Source organism: Oncorhynchus clarkii, chromosome 16, assembly GCF_045791955.1.
Source record: "Oncorhynchus clarkii lewisi isolate Uvic-CL-2024 chromosome 16, UVic_Ocla_1.0, whole genome shotgun sequence".
Taxonomy (NCBI): domain Eukaryota; kingdom Metazoa; phylum Chordata; class Actinopteri; order Salmoniformes; family Salmonidae; genus Oncorhynchus; species Oncorhynchus clarkii.
The window spans coordinates 21,942,091-21,966,537 of record NC_092162.1 but is presented as its reverse complement, the minus strand read 5'-3'; the positions used below and the strand labels follow the sequence as shown (position 1 = coordinate 21,966,537).

Sequence of the window (24,447 nt, the reverse complement as noted above, 5' to 3'; positions counted from 1 at the left end):
GGCAAAGGGTCCACAAAATGTGGAAAAAGTCAAGTCAATACTTTCCGAATGACATATTTCTGTGTTTAATTTTCAATACATTTGCAAAGATTTCTAAAAACACATTTTCACTTCGTCATTATGGGGTATTGGGTGAGATTTTCTTTTAATTCAACCCATTTTTAATTCAGGCTGTAAAACATCCAAAATGTGGAATAAGTCAAGGGGTATGAATACTTTCTGAAGGCACTGTATGATCAGTGTCTGTTTCATTTAAACTTGTGTGTTGCCCATTCCATGAGAAACAGAAACATTTCAAAACATAAATGAGTTTTATGTTGACTTCGTTTTAATGTTGAAGACATGGGGCTGGAGATATTTGATGATGCACAATTTAGTTTGCAAAAAAATAGCATGGCTTTGACCTTATTCATGAAAATACACTAAATCTGTAATATCAATTGAAATTTTGGGCACTCATAAGATATAAGAGAAGGTGCTTAAAGTAGATATTTCAGGCCATTACATTCTTCATACAGCAGATAAATGTTTTTTTTGTGACATTGTGTCAAGTGAATATGTAGGTAGGCCTTTGCCAAATAACACAAAATGGACACGTTCTAAAATCACAATCCAAAATCTATACACCAGTGTTTACTGTATAATGTCACATGACATTTCATCATAGTGTGGCTCAGAGCCATGTATCTCTATATATAACTCTGGTGTGGCAGAATACTCACTATCAAATGGCTGCAGCTGACATCACATGGACTAATGTGTCATTGCAAATAGACATATAGTACACTGAAGCCATATAAAATGGTTTTGTAACATTATGCCTATGTGTGTTACCGCAATTGACAATCCACAGAAAGATGAATGACCAATCAAGGACAAAAACAACACATAGGATGTCCATTCCATGAGAGAATCGTCCAATCAAATCAAACTTTGCCACACGCGCCGAATACAACAAGTGCGGACTTTACCGTGAAATGCTTACTTACAAGCCCTTAACCAACAGTGCAGTTCAATAATAAGAAAATATTTACCATGTAGACTAAAATAAAAAGTAATAATAAAAAGTAACACAATAAGAATAACAATAACGAGGCTATATACAGGGGGCACCAGTACCGAGTCAGTGTGCGGGGGTACAGGCTAGTTGAGGTAATCTGTACATGTAGGTGGGGGCAAAGTGACTATGCATAGATAATAAACAAACAGCGAGTACCAGCAGTGTACAAGAGGGAGGGGGTAGAAGCTGTTGAGGAGCCTTTTGGTCCTAGACTTGGCCCTCCGGTACCGCTTGCCGTGCGGTAGAAGAGAAAACAGTCTATAACTTGGGTGACTGGAGTCTGTGACAATTTTATGGGCATTCCTCTGACACCAGCTATTATATAGATCCTGGATGGGAGGAAGCTTGGCCCCAGTGATGTACTGGGCCGTTCGCACTACCCTCAGTAGCGTCTTACCGAGCAGTTGCCATGCCAGGTGTTGATGCAACTGGTCAGGATGCTCTTGATGGCTCTCATGATTCATCATTTTAGTGTGCCAATACAATAAATCGCACACATTAAGTGGGATAAATTGAGTGCTTGTTCAATATTACTAGACAACGTTAAGGACTAAAAAGCAGTCGGTGTGTGTTTGTGTGTGCAGGCCGCCTGAGCAAATGTCAGCAGGGGCCTTTTTCAGCTTTAATGCAATGTGCCAATACACCACCCCCCTCAGGTGGTGAGATTTAGTTTTGGCCGTGAAGTCTGACTAGTAATGGAGATGGAAAACATTTAGTACAGTACCAAAGCACTGCAAGAAATGAAACCCTTTCATCGTGACACCAGTTGACCTTCAGGACACACCCCTGGCACAAGCCTGGGACACCCCTCCCTGGGAATTTCTCTCAAAACAAGATGACCACATGTAGTTCCGTGTTTATCCGTTGGGTTTCAGTTCAGTTGAGGCAATGTTTGACTTTTACTATTACAGTGCATTTGAGAAGTATTCATACCCCTTCACTTTTCCCCAAAATAATTTACTTTACAGCCTTATTCTAAAATGGATTCAATCTACACACAATACCCCAACATGACAAAGCAAAAACAGGGTTTTAGAAATTTTTGCAACTTCATTAAAAATAAAAAACGGAAATATTACATTTACATAAGTATTCAGACACTTTACTCAGTACTTTGTTGAAGCACCTTTGGCAGCGATTACAGCCTCGAGTCTTCTTGGGTATGACGCTACAAGCTTGGCACACTTGTATTTGGGGAGTTTCTCCTATTATTCTCTACAGATCCTCTCAAGCTTTGTCAGACTGGATGGGGAGCGTCGTTGCTATTTTCAGATCTCTCCAGAGATGTTAGATCAGATTCAAGTCCGAGCTCTGCGTTGTCTTGGCTGTGTGCTTAGGGTTCTTGTCCTGTTGGAAGGTGAACCTTCAGCCCAGTCTGAGGTCCTGAGCGCTCTGGAGCAGGTTTTCATCAAGGATCTCTCTGTACTTTGCTTTGTTCATCTTTCCCTTGATCCTGATTAGTCTCCCAGTCCCTGCTCCTGAAAAACATCCCCACAGCATGATGCTGCCACCACCATGCTTCACCGTAGGGATGATGCCAGGTTTCCTCCAGATGTGACACTTGGCATTCAGGCCAAATAGTTCAATCTTGGTTTCATCAGACCAGAGAATCTTATTTCTCATGGTCTGAGTCCTTTCGGTGTCTTTTGGCAAACTCCAAGCGGGCTGTCATGTGCCTTTTACTGAGGAGTGGCTTCCTTCTGGCAACTCTACCATAAAGGCCTGATTAGTGGAGTGCTGCATAGATGGTTGTCCTTCTGGAAGGTTCTCCCATCTCCACAGAGGAACTCTGGAGCTATGTCAGAGTGACCATCGGGTTCTTGGTCACCTCCCTGACCAAGGCCCTTCTCCCCCTATTGCTCGGTTTCGCCGGGCGGCCAGCTCTTGGAAGAGTCTTGGTGGTTCCAAGCTTCTTCCATTTAAGAATGATGGAGACCACCGTGTTCTTGGGGACATTCAAAACTGCAGACATGTTTAAGTACCCTTCCCCAGATCTGTGCCTCGACACAATCTTGTCTCAGATCTCTATGGACAATTCCTTCAACCTCATGGCTTGGTTTTTGCTCTGACATGCACTGTCAACTGTGGGACCTTAGACAGGTGTGTGCCTTTCCAAATCATGCCCAATCACTTGAATGTATTTAAAATCATAAAGAGAATTGCACACTCTATGTATAAACTCCCAGTGATTTATTGGGTAAATCACGTTTCGGCATCACTGTGCCTTCTTCGAAGAAGGCCTAATATACAATGGAATTGCTTACCAAGATGATATTGAATGTTCCTGAGTTACCAAGATGACATTGAATGTTCCTGAGTGGCCTAGTTACAGTTCAGCTTCAAAATCTATGGCAAGACTTGAAAACGAGGAGGAGATAGAGGAGATCTGCATGGAGGAATTGGCCAAAATACCAGCAACAGTGTGTGAAAACCTTGTGAAGACTTACAGAAAACGTTTGACCTCTGTCATTGCCAACAAAGCGTATATAACAAAGTATTTAGATAAACTTTTGTTATTGACCAAATACTTATTTCCCACCATAATTTGCAAATAAATTCATAAAAAATCCTACAATGTGATTTTCTGGATATTTCTTTCTCATTTTGTCTGTCATAGTTGAAGTGTACCTATGATGAAAATTACCTCTCTCATCTTTTTAAGTGGGAGAACTTGCACAATTGGTGGCTGACTAAATACTTTTTTGCCCCACTGTATATAATTGAGGTCATAAAGCCCCATACAAAAATAGTGTATTCTTGAGTAAGGCAGCTCCAAAATGCAGGTGTTTCAGCCTAGCTCAGTGCTTTCTGTGGTGGTGGGGCAACCAGTGGAAAATATGGAGCGTAGGGGTTGGTAATGTTCTCTAGTTGCACTGTGATTGGCTCAGTGTTCTGTCACTCGTGAGGACACTACGTCACCGCCAAATCTAAGGGGAGAGCTCGAAAATTCAAGCCCCTTGGGTACTGCCATAGAGTTACATTAGAATTGCCCATCCAAGAAGGCTCAAGGTTATTGGCCACAGATAAAATGACGTCAAATCACGTTAAATCTACAGTAGCTTTTATTGGACTGATCATGTCAACATCATACTTTCAAAATCTAAGCTAGCAGTCATCGTCATGAATCAAGTCGACAATCTACTGGCAAATCCTTTTTAACATTTGTTATATGAAAATAAATAATGAAAAGAAATCAAAGATAAAATGTATCGGTGCTCATCAGCCATTGGGCAAAAACATTACACAACAAGTTGGAAATCGCAAATTCAGTCTACTTTCCTCCAGACACTGGGAGATAAATTCTCCTTTCAGCAGAACATGAACCTAAAACACAAGGCCAAATCTACACTGTAGTTTCTTACTGAGAAGACAGTGAATGTTCCTGAGAGGCCGGGTTAAGGTTTTGACTTAAATCTACTTGAAAGTCTACGGCAAGACCTGAAAATGGTTGTTTATCAATGATCAACCACCAATTTGACAGAGCTTGAAGAATTTTGAAAAGAATAATGGGCGAATGTTGCACAATCCAGGAATGGATATCTCTTAGAGACTTAACCAGAAAGACTCACAAATGTCATTGCTGCCAAAGGTTCTTCTAGATAGTATTGACTCAGGGGTGTGAATACTTATGTAAATAAGATATTTCTGTATTCCATTGCCAATACATTTTCTAACCTGCTAGATTTGGAATTTTCAGATCATCATAAGTTGAGAACCTGATGAACATCACATCTACCTAAGCAGCACATCACAGATCATTTAGATTTGTGGACTGACATGATGTTTATCATTATACATTAGAACTCTATACAGTCCATCACTGAAGTCAATCATGGCATTCAAAGGGCAGTCGGTCCAACAAATGACAGTCAGCCATCTCAGTTGTCCGTCTCATGGAGCGGGCCCCATTTCAGTTAGGGAGCTTACTGTAACACACCAAGTACCAGTGCAGAGGCGGTGACATTTGAGAGGGAGGGTGAAGGTTGTTCCCGGCCCTGGAGCAAAAGGGAGCGAAAGGACGGGAGGGGCCAGGCGCAGATTGAATTTCAACAGGACAGCATTCCCAAAAAAATTTAAGACAGACAACATAAGAGAGAGAAGAGGGAAGGACAGAATTGTGAGTATTGAACAGCAAACAGGTAGAAACGATCATTCGTGAACAGGTCAGGGAGGTGAGAGACAAGAGTGGACGAGTACTGGAGGAGTGTCCATCAAGGAGTGTCTCAGGGTTGGAGACAACCGTAGAAGACCACGTGTTGGACGGACAGGCGGACATGGTGACAGACCGAAAGATTCATGGGAGAAAAACAATGTGACTTTCCATCCCGCAATTAGTCTCCGTTAGTGGCTGCCAGTCACTCAGTGAGTGACTCGCTACATCTGGCTATCAATTGCTCGTTAGTCATTATACCTCACGTTTATAGTGCATTGTCGTTACTGTTCTGTCTCAAACAATTATTTTATGGATGAAAGGTGTTGCATAACCCTTACCAATGAAATGTGTGAAATAAATGAAGAGTATCCCGTACAAACATATTTGGATTATGTGGACATAGCGTACCTTAGACATAATTACACATAGTTTGAAGATAATTTTGTACAGTACAGGCCTTTGTACATTTACATGTCTCACAGAGAACTCAACAGTAACAAAGACGTTCGACATGACTGCTTCCTTTTGCATATTTACAGCTTACATCCTGCAACTAATAATGACTGTATCATATGTGTAGTGATAATGCCTCTATTCCCACACTGATCCAATTCCACTCTGGTTTCAGACCCACATCCTCTTTAAGTCCAAACTGTCCTTACTACACACAAAGGAGAAAGGGCCCAGATTGTGGACTAGGCCAATAAAGGCAGGGATGGAAAACAACGACCCAGAAGGAGGTGGAGAAGGAGGAAGGAGAGACATAGAAGAAGGAGAGAAAGACAAACGGCTGAAGAACCAACTCAACAGTGAGGAGAAGGGCGAGAAAGAGAACCAAGTGGGCGGTGAGAAGGAGAGGAAGCGGGTGAGCCGGCGGTCCGGATCACTGTGGAGGAGCGGCTGGGCACCGAGCGAACGTCTTGCGATCAACGTCTCAGGGATGCGCTACGAGACCCAGCTCCGCACCTTGGCCCAGTTCCCAGACTCTATGCTGGGCGACCCCAGGCGGCGGCTTCGCTACTTCGACCCATTGCGCAAGGAGCTCTTCTTGGACCGCAACCGGGCCTGTTTTGACGCCATCCTCTACTTCTACCAGTCGGGCGGACGGCTCCGGCGGCCCGCCAACGTGCCCCTGGACATTTTCATTGACGAGCTGTATTTCTATGAGCTGGGCGAGGAGATCATGGCACGCTTCAAGGAGGATGAGGGTTTCCCCAAGGAGGAAGCCCCATCGCTGCCCGTCAACGAGGTCCAGCGGAGTCTGTGGATGCTTTTCGAGCACCCGGAGTCGTCATCGGGCGCGCGCATCATCGCCATCGTCAGCGTCATGGTGATCGTGGTGTCCATCCTCATCTTCTGCCTAGAGACGCTGCCTGACTTCAGGAGCGAGAAGGAGCTTCGTGAGGTAAGGCAGCAAGAGGGCAAGGGAGGAGTGAGGTGGGATAAATAGGAGGCAAGGACAATGGAACAAGTTGATGTTTTGTGTGTGTGGGGGAATTTTTCAATAGTCCAAACTGGCATCCTCCACTTGTTTCCTCATCTTCATCGGCACTAATCTGAGATCTCTGTATAACTGGAAGTCAGATAGAATATGTTAGTGGCCAACTGGAGGACTCACTTATTCTTGTTTGATTCTTCAAATTCAGTGTTCAACTTGGACTGAAATAAGTGCTGGTACTCATTTTGGGTGCCGGTATTGTTTATAGTTAGGTGCAGGAGCAATACGCTAATATTCTATAAGAGGAACGAACTGGAGCTCAAGCAGTAGAAAATGTGAGGTGCCGGTACTCAGCTCTGGTGAGCTCCTGCCCAAATCAAGCACTGATGCTATAGAAGGAGATTGAGTGGGCAAAGGCTTTTGGAGTGAACATTCAGTAGAAGGAAAGTGTTACAGAACATTGTGACATACTGGACATGTATTGGAAAGGGAGAGGGTAAATATTATATTTTGTGAAAGATGCATAACAAGCATATAAGAAGCGAGGTAATGACGTCAATAAAACAATTATGTCATAAAAACAATGTCATTGAAACAATCAAATGAAATACTACATTTTGGTCTAGCTCCCACTTATCTGCTTTTGAATATTTAATAGAATTTTGAAACGCGTCACGAGAACAAGATGGATGGAGGGAAAGATAAATGAGAGCCATGTGTCATTTTTTAAATCATAATAATAATTGGAACCGTTCAAATCGGATATTGGATATTTACTTCAGATATTGGATTGAATGAGTAGGGTGACACGTGTTTTGTGTCGTACAGTCAACTCATCAAGCAAAAACCTACCTCACATGGTCTGTGTGCCTTGAATGGGATGTGTGTTGTCACATGTGTCAAACGGCAACCGGATACCACTAACCAGCAGGTGTTTAGGTAAACACACTACCGGTGTGCATAGCTGACTACAGTGAATTATGTGGAGAAATATTGACAGGGAGACAAATCAAGGAGAGATAAGAGTAAGGCTGACGTGTGATTATTTTAGTCAGCTGGTGGCCCAAGACCTCTACAATATACTTCAGTTACGAAGATGAGATGGGAAGACCTTGGGAGATAAAGCGACATATGTTGTGTCATGTTAACACATTCCTTCAGGAGAGCTGTGCTAGGCTGATGGCGGCTGCCTTTTTGCGCGAGGGCCGACAGCCAAGAAACGCAGTAACCCCAGTGAGGAGCGGCTGGCTGACTTGAAGCGTGTTGGCTATGCTGGGAGGAAGACGGGATATAGCGGACGGTGGAGATGGATGGGGAGTAGCGTGAACACTCATGTTTCTCCTTGGCGATCTCAGGGGGCTATATATAGTGCCGGGACACTCCTAAGAGTACATCAACACGTAGATATCTGCCTTTATTAATAAACACGTCGACTGCGACCTCCTACCAGAGAGAAATCGTGAATAGGTCCCACTAGATTATACGTTTGACTTGTATTGTATCTCCAGACACACAGTAATATTTCACACATTGCACTCCTGGTTGTTGTGGTGACTTTTTCCCCTCGAGGCGTTTTGATCACTCGACATTAAATATGAGAGGCTGAAATAAATAATCGGTGGACAGTCTGGCACTCTGACAGGGGAAAATAGACAGACAGTTGGACAGTCTGATAGACTGTCACCGGACAGATTGAAACTCAAAGCCAGAAATAATTTGAGCTCAAAGTGTGAAAACAGCTATTTCACATGTGAAAATGTGGATCTGCAAATTTGAGGTGCTTTTTCCGTAAGGGAACAAATGAACCCCCAAGAAATGGCACAACATTTTGTATTTGCTTGTAGTACATTTTGTTACTTCATCATCATAAAAATATAAATTGTTTATAACTAACTGACGAGAACACTGTGTGATCAGCCTGGACCAACAAAACAGTATTTTTCATTGGCAATAAGTACTAGATGATTAGTAAGGCATCAACCAATAATAAGCAGAGGGGTAAGTATAATTCTGTTTTTAGGAAGTGAAATCTGTAAATCGAAAGGAAAGTTTATTTCAAGTCACATTATCTGCTCAGTTTTCGCTCCAAGATACCAAACCCAAATATACCGAAAATGTTGCAATACATAACACAGAAAAATGCTCTACAAATCACAGTAGGCCCATAACGTCTCATCTTCATCCTCTGACAGATTAGAAGTTAAATTTGCATTTTTTTCTTACTCATTTTCCCCTCTTCCTCCCTGCCTCCCTGTCTTCTCCTCTCCCTTGTCCAGGAGTACTTCTACAAGTACCACGCCCACCACAAGAACATCTCCATGCACATGCTTCCCCCTGCCAGTGTCTTCCAGGATCCCTTCTTCCTGGTGGAGACTATATGTATCTGCTGGTTCTCTTTTGAGCTGTTCATGCGTTTCATCTGCTCGCCCAGCAAGATGCACTTTTTCAAGGACGTGATGAACGTCATCGACTTTACCGCCATCCTGCCCTTCTTCGTGACACTGATCACCGAGCTCTCCAAGGACACGGAGAACGCACCGGGAATGTCACTGGCCATCATCCGTGTAATCCGGTTAGTCAGAGTGTTCAGGATCTTCAAGCTGTCCCGCCACTCCAAGGGCCTGCAGATCCTGGGCCAGACGCTGAGGGCCAGCATGCGTGAGCTAGGCCTACTCATCTTTTTCCTCTTCATTGGCGTCATCATCTTCGCCAGCGCCGTCTTCTTCGCAGAGGCCGACCACAAGGACACCGCGTTTGTCAGCATCCCCGGCGCCTTCTGGTGGGCTGTGGTTACCATGACCACCGTGGGCTACGGTGACATGTACCCAGAGACGGTGTGGGGCAAGCTGGTTGGCTCCATGTGCGCCATCGCCGGCGTGCTTACCATCTCGCTGCCCGTGCCCGTCATCGTGTCCAACTTCAGCTACTTCTATCACCGCGAGACGGAGTGCGAGGACCAAACCCAGTACACACACGTCAGGACCTCGCTGTGGGGGGACGAGGAGCATGAGAAGGGCGAGGAAGGGGAGGAAGAAGGGGACGGAGAAGGAGATTACAATGCCATAGAGGGCATCTGCAACCCTCTGAATAGGACTCTGTTGGGGGGGCTGTGCACTGGGCAGAGCAGGGAGTCGAGTGGGGCAAAGATGTACCTCAGGGAACCCCTGGTAACTCAGGTGTGACAACAGGATGTGATAACAGGATGACCCTCAGTTGTGATCCTGTCACAAAAAGAGAGAGAAACAAAAGAGTGAAAAAAATAGAGATTGAAAAACAGGGATTACAGATGTTTAAGACAGCTGAATGGCAAACTGTCACTGGCCTAAAGTGTGAAAGCAGCAATACGTGTAGTAGAAAAACATATATGCCTGTTTAACACTACACTCACCAGGGGAGGCATTAAACGATTGACTGGTGTAGGAACATAGAACTACACTACCGTAAATTGCTTGCCAGAAAAAAATAAAGGAGATTGAGTGACATGCTTATCGCTTTCCATGGTCATGCTATTTATTATTTAAACTATGAGTTGTAAACGATTCATTGTAGTATGAGCTTGTGTGTTCTTTTAAAGAGTTGAATCTTCCTTGTCGTTTTAGTGCCGTCAATATAAAACCATGGCGTCTTCTCCTCTTTAATCTGATCTAGATTATACAGTTTGTAAAATGTATTTTTATTTATTTATTCAGATGTACTATGAAAGAGCGCTTTCAGAGTGAATAAGCAAATGTTGGTCAACACAGACAAGGAGCAACTATGAGATAGACATAGAGCACAATGTTACTCAGTCACAGCTTCGCCATCCCAATGACGCATGTGCTAATGCTTATAGATAACAGGTTTTACATGCCACTTTAACATTCTCAATCGGACTACAGCTACAGCATGCTTATGATGATGTGTGACTTCTTCTCAAGTTTATACTTCAGAGCCAATATTTCCTGATGGCTGGAGCTACATACATGTAGCAACATTCTGGTTCCTATTACTGTATCATCTGATCTCTGATCAGATCACCGAACGTATTGTTACCAATTTAGAGGGAAGGAGCGTGGAGGTCGTTTATTCTCAGGGTAACTTGGTGCGAAAGGCCTATATTTGTGTATGTGTTGTTTTTAATAAAGATTATATTTTGTAAATTTTCTTAAGATGCCGTGTGCCGTCCATTGCTGTTGATAATCAGAAATGCTACATTTAATGGAATTCTCGCCGCGTTCCCTTCTTCAGAGAACAGGTGAAACTCTAGCTAGAGCTAGAGACATTAATGAAATGTTTATTTTCTGGATAATTCATTTTATTCTGTGGACAGCCCTTCGGTTGAAGCTTTGGGAAAAGAGACTGTTGAACAGATGGTAGAGGACAATTACACATGCAATTATTATAATTTTTTAAAGACATTTCTGTAAAATCTCAGATCCAGGATGAGCCCCCACAATCTACCTTCGGAGTCGAGCTGAATTGCTGTACAGCATCTCTCTCTGAGCATCCGAGTGGCACAGCGGTCTAAGGCACTGGATCTCAGGTTCGAATCCAGGCTGTATCACATCCGGCCGATGATTGGGAGCCCCACAGGGCGGCGCACAATTGGCCCAGCGTCGTCCGGTGTTTGACCGGGGTAGGCCGTCATTGTAAATAAGAATTTGTTCTTAACTGACTTGCCTAGTTAAATCAAAGTTAAATTAAAAATAAAAATCCCAGGGCCTTTTCTAGAAGCAACATACTGTCTTGGTGAATGATGTGCTTTTATGTCCACTAGAGGGCAGTCCAAACCAACATCAATCGTACATCCACCATGAGGGAGTGCTCTAAAGTCTGTAACAAAGAAATGCTCTGTTTTTTTGACACCACACTCCACAAAGCAAGTTATGCAGGCTCTAGTTTTATCATATCTTGATTATTGCTCTGTCATATGCTTAAGTGCTGCGAAGAAAGACCTAGTTAAGCTGCAGCTGGCCCAGAACAGAGCGGCACGTCTTGCTCTTCATTGTAATCAGAGGGCTAATATTAATACTATGAATGCAGTCTCTCTTGGCTAGGAGTTGGTTGTGGAAAGATTGACTGTGCCACTTCTTGTTTTTATAAGAAACATTAATGTGTTGGAAATTACAAACGGTTTGCATAGTCAACTGACACACACACTTACCCAACCATTATTTTCACAGTACCCAGGTCCAGAACAAATTCAAGGAAACTACAGTCTTATGCAGAGCCATGAGTGCATGGAACTCCATTCCATCTCATATAGCGCAAGTGAACAGCAAACCTGGTTTCAAAAAACAAACAAAGCAACACCATGGCACAATGCCTCTCCATTTGACCTACATGTTGTACCACATTGAGACCACAAGATGTCACCAAATGATTTCCCGAACACTTTCCCAGGCTGCCACTGCTCTTGCTCAAAGACAAATAATTCCTGTGTCATCACAACTTTTGGACATATTTCAACAAAACCATTTTGTGGTAAATTTATCAATTTTCTGGAAATGTTATAAAAGTCATATATACGTATATATATATATATATATTCCAATGAAGTTAGATCTATAATTGTTTTTAAAATATTTATAATATTTAAATATACAAGTAGGAAAGCCTTAATATGAGTAGTAGTAATATATTGGCTGAGTGTGTTGGGGACAACTCGCCCTATAGTTTTGGCAAGTTGGTTAGTACATCTACTTTGTGCATGACACAAGTAATTTTTCCAACGATTGTTTACAGACAGATTATTTCACTTATAATTCACTGTATCACAATTCCAGTGGGTCAGAAGTTTACATACAGTGCCTTGCGAAAGTATTCGTCCCCCTTGAACTTTGCGACCTTTTGCCACATTTCAGGCTTCAAACATAAAGATATAAAACTGTATTTTTTTTGAAGAATCAACAACAAGTGGGACACAATCATGAAGTGGAACGACATTTATTGGATATTTCAAACTTTTTTAACAAATCCAAAACTGAAAAATTGGGCGTGCAAAATTATTCAGCCCCTTTACTTTCAGTGCAGCAAACTCTCTCCAGAAGTTCAGTGAGGATCTCTGAATGATCCAATGTTGACCTAAATGACTAATGATGATAAATACAATCCACCTGTGTGTAATCAAGTCTCCGTATAAATGCACCTGCACTGTGATAGTCTCAGAGGTCCGTTAAAAGCGCAGAGAGCATCATGAAGACTAAGGAACACACCAGGCAGGTCCGAGATACTGTTGTGAAGAAGTTTAAAGCCGGATTTGGATACAAAAAGATTTCCCAAGCTTTAAACATCCCAAGGAGCACTGTGCAAGCGATAATATTGAAATGGAAGGAGTATCAGACCACTGCAAATCTACCAAGACCTGGCCGTCCCTCTAAACCACATATGTCAGAGTCAAGGCCCGCGGGCCACATCCGGCCCGCAAGAAGGTTTTTTACGGCCCCTGGGATGATCTTGATTTATTATTAGAACCGGCCCGCAGCAAGCCGGCAGCCCGCAGATCTTTTACACGCACCAATACTACATTTCCCACAATGCAAAGGTGACGCACCGAGCAGTAGGCTGCTTCATTTCAATATTTATTGGCACAGCAGTCGTCAGCATCACAGTAAAATTAACTTTCAGATACCCATCAAAAATGGCAAAACGGAAGGTGGATACTGAGAACCGGGGGTTTCAAACAAGGTGGGAGTCGGAGTATATGTTCACGAAGGTAGCTGGAAAACCTGTGTGTCTTCTGTGTGGAGAAAGTGTGGCGGTACTGAAAGAGTATAATCTGAGACGACATTATGAAACGAAACACGCGGACAAAAACAAGAATATGGACATGGAACAAAGGCTACAAAAGGCAGAGGAATTAAAACGAGGCCTCAAATCTCGACAGGCTCTGTTCAAAAAAGCCAAATCACAAGGCCAGGCTGCTGTCAAGGCCAGTTTTATTTTGGCAGAAGAGATCGCTAAATCAGCCCGGCCATTTACGGAGGGGGATTTCATCAAAAACTGCATGATTAAAGTTTGTGACGAAGTTTGCCCAGAAAAAAGGCAACTCTTTTTAAATGTGAGTCTGAGCAGAAACACCATTGCCGAGAGAGTAGACCAGTTGTCCATCAATCTAAAAGAGCAGCTTGTGAAAAAGGGAAAAGATTTTATTGCATATTCCTTGGCTGTGGATGAGAGCACCGACATTTCTGACATTGCCCAGTTGTCAATTTTCATCCGCGGAGTGGACTCCAACCTAAGCGTGACAGAGGAGTTTTTGGCTTTACGTCCTATGCATGGCACAACTACGGGGCATGATTTGTATGAAGAGGTGTCAAGATGTGTAAATGAGATGGAGCTGCCTTGGGAAAAACTCGTGGGTTTGACAACCGACGGAGCACCTGCGATGTGTGGACACAGGAGCGGACCACACATTAAAACCAAACTGACTCTGTGGGAGACGCAGATGCGGAAAGAAAATTTGAGCCACTTTCCCAGCTGCCAGACCATGAAAGAGAAGCTCTCTACCAGTGCGTTCCCGAGCACACAGTTGGCTGATAAAATAGGTATGCTTGCCGCTGACTTTCGACGCCGATTTGCTGACTTTGAAGCACAAAAAAGCAGGTTGGAACTGCTCGGTAACCCATTTGCTGTTGACGTGGAAAGCTCACCACCAAACCTCCAAATGGAGTTGATTGACCTCCAATGCAATGATGCACTGAGGGCAAAATATGCGGCAGTGGGTGCTGCGGAGTTCGCCCGTTTCCTCCCCGGCACAATGCCCCAGCTGCGCATCCAGGCTGCTCAAACGTTGTCTATGTTTGGCAGCACATACCTGTGTGAACAACTGTTTTCTTTGATGAACCTGAACAAAACATCACACAGAAGTCGACTTACTGCTGAACACCTCCACTCAATTCTGAGGATTTCTTCAGCTCAGAGCCTTACCCCGAACATTGATGAACTTGTGGAAAAGATGGGACACCACCAAGTATCACCCTCAACCTCAAACAAGTGAACATTACTGTGCAATCACATATTTAGAGTTTTTACTCAGTTCAAGTTTAAAAGTTAAAATTTAATATTTGTTTTCACTGCATGTTACTTCTCCTTAAACAAAGTGTTGTTTTTGATTAATAGATTTTTGCACTTTATTTTTTTGTATTTCAATCCAATTATATTTTAAAAATATTTCAGTTGAGTGGATGATAGAAAATTGCTATTATTGTTTTTTCTTTGAAGTAAATTTAGCCCACTTTTGCTAAAATAGAAAATATAGTCTACTGATGGTGCCTTGAATACCGGTTTCTTTCATTTAATGTTCATGTTATGGGGATATTTATATAAAGGAAATTTGTCTTTTGTGTCTGTTGAAAATTAAAGATTACTGACAGAGCCATAAGAAAATATTGCTTTATTTATCTGATCATATTGTAATATATTTGTTAGGTTTTCAGTAGGTTCAATTAGGTTCACTAGACTATATGCGTCATTTAAAAATTTTTCAATGAACATTCGAACAGTCCGGCCCTCGTCTTGTAGCTGATTTTTTTATTTGGCCCTCCGTCCATTTGACTTTGACACCCCTGCTCTAAACTTTCAGCTCATACAAGGAGAAGACTGATCAGAGATGCAGCCAAGAGGCCCATGATCACTCTGGATGAACTGCAGAGATCTACAGCTGAGGTGGGAGACTCTGTCTATAGGACAACAATCAGTCGTATATTGCACAAATCTGGACTTTATGGATGAGTGGCAAGAAGAAAGCCATTTCTTAAAGATATCCATAAAAAGTGTTGTTTAAAGTTTGCCACAAGCCACCTGGGAGACACACCAAACATGTGGAAGAAGGTGCTCTGGTCAGATGAAACCAAAATTGAACTTTTTGGCAACAATGCAAAACGTTATGTTTGGCGTAAAAGCAACACAGCTCATCACTCTGAACACACCATCCCCACTGTCAAACATGGTGGTGGCAGCATCATGGTTTGGGCCTGCTTTTCTTCAGCAGGGACAGGGAAGATGGTTAAAATTGATGGGAAGATGGATGGAGCCAAATACAGGACCATTCTGGAAGAAAACCTGATGGAGTCTGCAAAAGACCTGAGACTGGGACGGAGATTTGTCTTCCAACAAGACAATGATCCAAAACATAAAGCAAAATCTACAATGGAATGGTTCAAAAATAAACATATCCAGGTGTTAGAATGGCCAAGTCAAAGTCCAGACCTGAATCCAATCGAGAATCTGTGGAAAGAACTGAAAACTGCTGTTCACAAATGCTCTCCATCCAACCTCACTGAGCTCGAGCTGTTTTGCAAGGAGGAATGGGAAAAATTTCAGTCTCTCGATGTGCAAAACTGATAGAGACATACCCCAAGCGACTTACAGCTGTAATCGCAGCAAAAGGTGGCGCTACAAAGTATTAACTTAAGGGGGCTGAATAATTTTGCACGCCCAATTTTTCAGTTTTTGATTTGTTAAAAAAGTTTGAAATATCCAATAAATGTCGTTCCACTTCATGATTGTGTCCCACTTGTTGTTGATTCTTCACAAAAAAATACAGTTTTATATCTTTATGTTTGAAGCCTGAAATGTGGCAAAAGGTCGCAAAGTTCAAGGGGGCCGAATACTTTCGCAAGGCACTGTATGCTAAGTTAATTGTGCTTTAAACAACTTGGAAAATTCCCCAAAATGACATCATGGCTTTAGAAGCTAGGCTAATTGACATCATTTGAGTCAATTGGAGGTGTACCTGTGGATGTATTTCAAGGCCTACCTTCAAACTCAGTGCCTCTTTGCTTAACATCATGGGAATATCAAAAGAAATCAGCCAAAACCTCAGAAAAAATTGTAGACCTTCACAAGCCTGGTTCATCCTTGGGAGCAATTTCCAAATGCCTGAAGGTATCATGTTCATCTGTACAAACGATAGTATACAAGTATAAACACCATGGGACCACGCAGCCGTCATACCGCTCAGGAAGGAGATGCGTTCTGTCTCCTAGAGATGAATGTACTTTGGTGCAAAAAGTGCAAATCAATCTCAGAACAACAGCAAAGGACCTTGTGAAGATGCTGGAGGAAACAGGTACAAAAGTATCTATATCCACAGTAAAACAAGTCCTATATCGACATAACCTGAAAGGCCACTCAGCAAGGAAGACGCCACTGCTCCAAACCGCCATAAAAAAGCCAGACTACGGTTTGCAACTGCACATGGGGACAAAAATCATACTTTTTGGAGAAATGTCCTCTGGTCTGATGACACAAAAATAGAACTGTTTGGCCATAATGACCATCGTTATGTTTGGTGGGGTAAAAAAAGCTGAAGAACACCATCCCAACGTGAAGCACGGGGGTGGCAGCATCATGTTGTGTGGGTGCTTTGCTGCAGGAGGGACTAGTGCACTTCACAAAATAGATGGCAACATGAGGCAGGAAAATTATGTGGGCATTTTGAAGCAACATCTCAAGACATCAGTCAGGAAGTTAAAGCTTGGTCGCAAATGGGTCTTCCAAATGGACAATGACCCCAAGCATTCTTCCAAAGTTGTGGCAAAACGGCTTAAGGACAACGAAGTCAAGGTATTGGAGTGGCCATTACAAAGCCCTGACCTCAAACCTATAGGAAAATTGTGGGCGGAACTGAAAAAGCGTGTGCGAGCAAGGAGGCCTACAAACCTGACTCAGTTACACCAGCTCTGTCAGGAGGAATGGGCCAAAATTCATCCAATTTATTGTGGGAAGCTTGTGGAAGGCCACCCTAAACGTTTGACTCAAATTTAACCATTTAAAAGCAATGCTACCAAATACTAATTGAGTGTATGTAAACTTCTGGCTCACTGGGAATTTGATGAAAGAAACAAAAGCTGAAATAATTATCTCGATTATTATTCTGACATTTCACATTCTTAAAATAAAGTGGTGATCCTAACTGACCTAAGACAGGTACTTTTTACTAGGATTAAATATCAGGAATTGTGAAAAACGGAGTTTAAATTTATTTGGCTAAGGTGTATGTTAACTTCAGACTTCAACTGTATGAACAAATTATAATAGTGCATAAGCAGAGCATGAAAGTTGCCACATCAATGTTACACTGAGTTAATTAGTTCAGTTATTGTTACTAAATGTTACATTCCAATGTTATTTACTGTTATTAGTTATATTCCATTCCAATATTATATTCCAATTAATATTTTTTTAATGAATTAAAAACGATTAAATACCTTTTGCTCCTGAATGTCAAGGTACCTGGGTACTTAAAAAAACACCCAGTGTAAACTGTAGCCATTTATTTCCCTTTATAGTTTATTTGCCTAAGCATGATCTTCATCCACATACCGTTTCTTTCTTCCAAATGTTGCTTTTTTGTGTCAACAATTACACATTGTTCTTAGGGGGGGGGGGGCTAGTTACCCCCTAGTACTCCATGCATAACTGATAGATTCACACACACACACACACACACACTACATGTTTATGTTTTTAAGTGTATGTAAATTGTAAAGTCTTTTGTAATGTATTTTTCGTTATACAGTGCCTTGCGAAAGTATTCGCCCCCCTTTGAACTTTGCGACCTTTTGCCACATTTCAGGCTTCAAACATAAAGATATAAAACTGTATTTTTTTGTGAAGAATCAACAACAAGTGGGACATAATCATGAAGTGGAACGACATTTATTGGATATTTCAAACTTTTTTAACAAATCAAAAACTGAAAAATTGGGCGTGCAAAATTATTCAGCCCCCTTAAGTTAATACTTTGTAGCGCCACCTTTTGCTGCGATTAAAGCTGTAAGTCGCTTGGGGTATGTCTCTATCAGTTTTGCACATCGAGAGACTGAATTTTTTTCCCATTCCTCCTTGCAAAACAGCTCGAGCTCAGTGAGGTTGGATGGAGAGCATTTGTGAACAGCAGTTTTCAGTTCTTTCCACAGATTCTCGATTGGATTCAGGTCTGGACTTTGACTTGGCCATTCTAACACCTGGATATGTATATTTTTGAACCATTCCATTGTAGATTTTGCTTTATGTTTTGGATCATTGTCTTGTTGGAAGACAAATCTCCGTCCCAGTCTCAGGTCTTTTGCAGACTCCATCAGGTTTTCTTCCAGAATGGTCCTGTATTTGGCTCCATCCATCTTCCCATCAATTTTAACCATCTTCCCTGTTCCTGCTGAAGAAAAGCAGGCCCAAACCATGATGCTGCCACCACCATGTTTGACAGTGGGGATGGTGTGTTCAGCTGTGTTGCTTTTACGACAAACATAACGTTTTGCATTGTTGCCAAAAAGTTCAATTTTGTTTTCATCTGACCAGAGCACCTTCTTCCACATGTTTGGTGTGTCTCCCAGGTGGCTTGTGGCAAACTTTAAACAACACTTTTTATGGATATCTTTAAGAAATGGCTTTCTTGCCACTCTTCCAAAAAGGCCAGATTTGTGCAATATACGACTGATTGTTGTCCTATGGACAGAGTCTCCCACCTCAGCTGTAGATCTCTGCAGTTCATCCAGAGTGATCATGGGCTTCTTGGCTGCATCTCTGATCAGTCTTCACCTTGTATGAGCTGAAAGTTTAGAGGGACGGCCAGGTCTTGGTAGATTTGCAGTGGTCTGATACTCCTTCCATTTCAATATTATCGCTTGCACAGTGCTCCTTGGGATGTTTAAAGCTTGGGAAATATTTTTGTATCCAAATCCGGCTTTAAACTTCTTCACAACAGTATCTCGGACCTCGGATCACTGAACTTCTGGAGAGAGTTTGCTGCACTGAAAGTAAAGGGGCTGAATAATTTTGCACGCCCAATTTTTAAGTTTTTGATTTGTTAAAAAGGTTTGAAATATCCAATAAATGTCGTTCCACTTCATGATTGTGTCCCACTTGTTGTTGATTCTTCACAAAAAAAATACAGTTTTATATCTTTGTGTTTGAAGCCTGAAATGTGGCAAAAGGTCGCAAAGTTCAAGGGGGCCGAATACTTTCGCAAGGCACTGTATATCGGGACCCCAGTAAGACTAGCTGTCGCCATTGGTGTCAGGCTAATGGGGATCCTAATTAATCAAAGGGTTCATTATGTTGGCTACAACCTTCCAAACACTCAGCACTTATTATCTATTTATGGTGTGATGTGTTTAAGCATTTCTCCAGAAGAACTGCCCTGGTTTGTCTGGCCTATTCCTCCATTTTAGTATCTCTACTTGAGCATCCTTGCTGCTTTTGGTATTTTCATTGTATTGCTATTCAGTGTTTTAGAATTAAATTAATAACATGATCTAGCTGGTATTTTCACTGGATATCTGCAGACAGCCTAGTCATACTTCACTAGAAAACATGAGCATATATAAAGCTAAGTGTTACAAAAGTACTCTTTATTTGTTTAGCAATACTCTCTTGGACTCTAATATCAATAAGCTCCTAGACATGGTGTCAAAAGCCAGATAGAACTATTGTTCATACATGGTCTCATAGACTAGACGTAACATAGTAAAAGTAAATCCGGGACACTCAAATTAGTATGATATGTTGCTATGGTTACATAAGACAGAAGGTTACTTAAAGCAATCATGTAAGAAGGGATGGGTGTATGGGTTGACATATAACGCGAATGTGTAGCAACCCAAAGGTTGCGTGTTCAAATTTCATAAACGGACAATTTCATAATTTTAGCTAATTAGCAACTTTTCAGCTACTTACTACTTTTTAGTTGCTTTGCAACTACTAAGAATGTTAGCTAACCCTTCCCCTAACCTTAAACCTTTAATCTAACTCCTAACCTTAACCCTACCCATTAACCTAACTCCTAACCTTAACCCTATCCTTAACCCTAATCCCTAGCCTAGCTAACATTAGCCAGCTAGCTAATGTTAGCGTTAGCCACTTAGCCACCTAGCTAACGTTGGCAACCAAACAATTGGAATTGATAACATATCATACATTTTTGCAAAAACGTTACATATTGTACGTTTGCAAATTAGTATCATATCATACAAATTGTAATTTGTAACATATAATACGAAATGGATGCTGGACCTCCACAAAGTACTACATTCATACGAAATGTAACATATCATAATAAAACGTGTGTCTTGGACATACATACAGATTAATGCAAAATGATCTGAGACTAGGTTGCATTTAGGCTTCAAAAGGTTTAAAAATATAAATAACGCAAATAAATTATAGCTACAGTACAATGATTCAAACTTGAATTCAAAACACAAGAGAGAAATATACTGCATATAACTTATTCAACATGACATTTAAAGTGAGACCATATACACACCAGTCAGTCCCATCATAGAGTTATGGAACTAAAGTTCACCATCTACTTACTGAACTCTTCGAACCAAAACATTTGCCACGGGCCAATAAAAGTAACAGTGTTTCTACCACAAGTGAAAAAAAAATCACTTAAGGAATTAACATGGTTATACAATCCAGTATACCTTTAAATAAATATACTCGGTTCCTTGTATACTTCCATCAACAAACTCAATTTTCAACTTCACTTATCCCTGGAGAACTGTGGACTGACAACACCAGTGAGACCCCTGCCGAAAGGGTTATCTGAGTCCAGGTCAAGCTGTTGCTGATTCTGTTGTTGATTTTCAGCTGTATTCGTCATACTTCTAGATACCAAAATGTTTCTCAGGGGTAGGAACCGATGGAACGGGAGCCCATGTTGCGGTGTGGAGCCTTTTGAGGTGAGGGACACATAAAGTTTGTGATGTGAAGAGAAGAAACGAGAGTATCCATCAGCTAGCAGCAGCTCTCTGAAGGTGCAGTCAGCCTCTGTGTAGTGGCTCTGAGGAAATGGATAACATCGAAAGAAATGTGTTAGATGCAGTGAAGCAAGGCCTTTAGCTGTGCCATATTTCATGCTATAGTAGATGATATTTGTCCACTGCCCACCTGTCCCCTCAACTGGCCAATGCTGTCCACACAGAGAAAAAGGGATGAGGACACACCCTTGATAACTGTCTCACCTTCTCGAACTGACCTCATCTCCAACACACCTGAGAACACACAGTAAACACATCCAATACAAATGTCATCTATTATTCAGATGTTTGGGAGATGACTTATAAAAGTATAAACTTCATAATACTAAATGCTGTAAGGTCTATCTGTCTGTCAAACACTCACTGCAGTGGAGGCTCCTCGGTGAATTTCAGAAAAATAAATAGTGAAACATAAAAAAGTGATCCCTTTTAGATTCAACTATACTAAATATATTCATGTCAATGAATACTTTATTAAAACACACTGTTTTGCAATAAAGGTCTGGAGTAGCCTCATCAGCACTTTCTGGTGGGCTCCCGAGTGACGCAGCGGTCTAAGGCACTGCATCTCAGTGCTAAAGGCATCACTACAGACACTGGTTCAATTCTAGGCTGTGTCACAACCGGCCATGATTGGGAGTCCCATAGGGCGGCGCACAATTGGCCCAGTGTCATCCAGGTTAGAGTTTGGCCGGGGTAGGCCGTCATTGTAAATAACAATTTGTTCTTAACTGACTTGCCTAGTTCAATAAAATAAATAGTATAGCCGGAGCACAGCTAGTTTCCGTCCCCTTCAATACAAAACCTAGAAGGCTCATCATTTTTACCCCATTCCGTAGACTTACACAGTAAATATGACGACTTCAGGAGGACTTCCTCCAACCTATCAGAGCTCTTGCAGCATAAACTGACATGTTGTCCACCCAATCAAAGGATCAGAGAATGAATCTAGTACCAAAAGCATACGCTACAGCTACCTAGCACTGCAATGCATAAAATGTGATGAGTAGTTGGCTCAAAGAGAGAGAAAGACAATAGTTGAACAGTTTTAAACAAATTAATTTCTTCCAAAATAAAGGAAAAGCAAGAGAGAGAAAGATAGAGAGCTAGCTATATTTCATAGTATTTTTTCACATTCACTTACTTAGCTAGAAAATGCAGCTATCTAATTTAGCCTACTCAAACACCTGGCTCAAACAGAGAGCTATGCTGTGTTAGCTAGCTGGCTAGGCTATCCAACACTGGAACTCTTCCAAGCCAAGGTAATCTTTTCGTTTTATTAATTTATTGCCATTGGGGCCCGCCAGTGTAACTATTAAGCTGCTTGCTGTACACAGTACTGCATGATTGTAGTTTACTAACGCGTAAGTTGTTGTAGCTATTTTGACTATGACGTTAGCTAATATGGTGACAATGATGTAGGCTGTGTGTAGCTGTTAGCGGTTATGGTATGAAGGTTTGGCTTGGAAAGGTTTTTCTGCCTGGTCACAGACAGCTGTTTTGTTGTGCACTGAAGTCCACAAGCGAAGGGAAAAGGTGAAAGGAGGACAGCGTGGAGATGCGAAAAATAGTTATACAACCGGCAAAGTGATCATGCTGTTTGTATGTGGCTGCTATGAAAGTGAACTGTGTGTGCGGGTTATCAGAGGTGTTTTAATTCCACTGTTTCTTAAACGGAAGCAAATGGAACAAAACAGGGATAAACGTACCTGAATTTGTCCAATAGAAACTCTCTCAACGTTTGGAGTAATGATTACACCCTAGATTAGCTAGATGCAGGCAAGAGTGTGCAAGGCGATATTGAATGTGTCATTGTCTGTTAACTTGATTAATACATATTTTCTCTCGACCTGTGCACCTACCTTGTAATAGAAATAAGCCCATGCTCATAAAAAAAAGTCCTCCCTAATCTTAAACGGCACCGACCGCCACTGACTTACTGTGAGAGGTCTGAGCAGGGCTTCCTGTCACTTTTCCATCTGGGGTCATCTCCAGAAACAGTTCTTTTCTTTGATTATCTGGGGGGGGGGGGGGGGACATTACATGTAAACATGACAACAACAACAACAACAACGACAAAAACTATTACTACTAGGAAAAAAAGATGGCCTACATACCACGAGCATAAACCGAAGGATCGATAAGTACACACCTGAAATAAGTTCTTTTTTTTAAGTGAATGAACATAAGACAGAAGAGAAGTGAGCTTAATACCTGTGTAGAGATGTCTTTCTCTGACTTGATCATTGAAGAGCAGGAGTGGGTTGGAGTCAGGAATATATGATGATATAGAGAGAGATAGGAGGCCCAGAAGGGAGCAGGAGAACAGGGAGATGTGTGCACACAAGGACATTTGCGAGATGAAATTGACGAGAGAGATCTTGCAAAAAAATAAAAATAAATCTGGTTCTGCAATGTTTCTGGATATATCAACAGAATAAATTAAATAAATAACAAATAAATAGAGAAATAACTACAAAGCTGTCTTCACCCCAAATTCTAAAATGTAGCACAGTGTGCATCCTTATAAAGGAGGTAATGGAGAACGTCAGGGGGAGGTCACAGGGATTGACGGTATAAGGATGAGTCAGGTCGATTCTAAGAAGTTTATAATAACATAAAATTGTCAGGAACTGGAGAATGTGAAAAGCCCATGGTAGGAAATGCACAGTGGCTATATAAGGGCTTCCTCCTTGTCGGCCCCTTCTAAGATGAATAGAATTACTTTTTACTACAGTGACATTTCTTTCCAGCATGTTATGCTCATGGTAAGCAACTTGGTGTTTACTAGAAAACTGTGAGCAGTGTCAAACAGCAAAATTGGTAACAAATTAGAGCTTATGGTTTCCAACTTTCCTATATGTTTAATGCTCTTTTCAAGTGTTAAAAAAACAAGTGTTCAATTGTGAAACAGCTAAACACTTATTTTAAAGTGTTTCGGTTGGATTCAATCATTTACCATTTTCACGAGTCTTCAAATAAACACATCCTCGTTGTTTTTCTTCCATACCGATTGCTCAACGTCATGACGGCTGTGTTAGTTGAA

The 24,447-nt window shown here is 41.6% G+C and overlaps 2 protein-coding genes across 4 annotated transcripts; one reads left to right on the top strand and one right to left on the bottom strand.

Annotated features, from left to right (window-relative positions):
* Positions 1–5,119: 5,119 nt before the first annotated feature.
* LOC139367518 (potassium voltage-gated channel subfamily A member 2-like) lies at positions 5,120–10,799 on the top strand. Of its 3 annotated transcripts, none has more exons than XM_071105759.1 (3): positions 5,120–5,422; positions 5,842–6,618; positions 8,928–10,799. In XM_071105759.1, exons 2-3 carry the CDS (start codon positions 5,929–5,931, stop codon positions 9,831–9,833), a joined length of 1,596 nt encoding a protein of 531 aa, XP_070961860.1. In that variant the 5' UTR covers positions 5,120–5,422; positions 5,842–5,928; the 3' UTR covers positions 9,834–10,799. The 3 variants fall into 3 exon arrangements, with proteins under 3 accessions (XP_070961860.1, XP_070961861.1, XP_070961862.1); XM_071105760.1 differs by having other exon boundaries at positions 5,142–5,177; positions 8,928–10,794; XM_071105761.1 differs by having other exon boundaries at positions 5,158–5,372; positions 8,928–10,754.
* A 10,325-nt stretch (positions 10,800–21,124) lies between these two features.
* LOC139368185 (fibroblast growth factor 21) lies at positions 21,125–23,754 on the bottom strand. The gene is made up of 4 exons (XM_071106818.1): positions 23,616–23,754; positions 23,342–23,419; positions 21,532–21,635; positions 21,125–21,424 (listed from the first exon to the last, which is right to left on the bottom strand). Exons 1-4 carry the CDS (start codon positions 23,752–23,754, stop codon positions 21,125–21,127), a joined length of 621 nt encoding a protein of 206 aa, XP_070962919.1.
* Between the last annotated feature and the right edge of the window lie 693 nt (positions 23,755–24,447).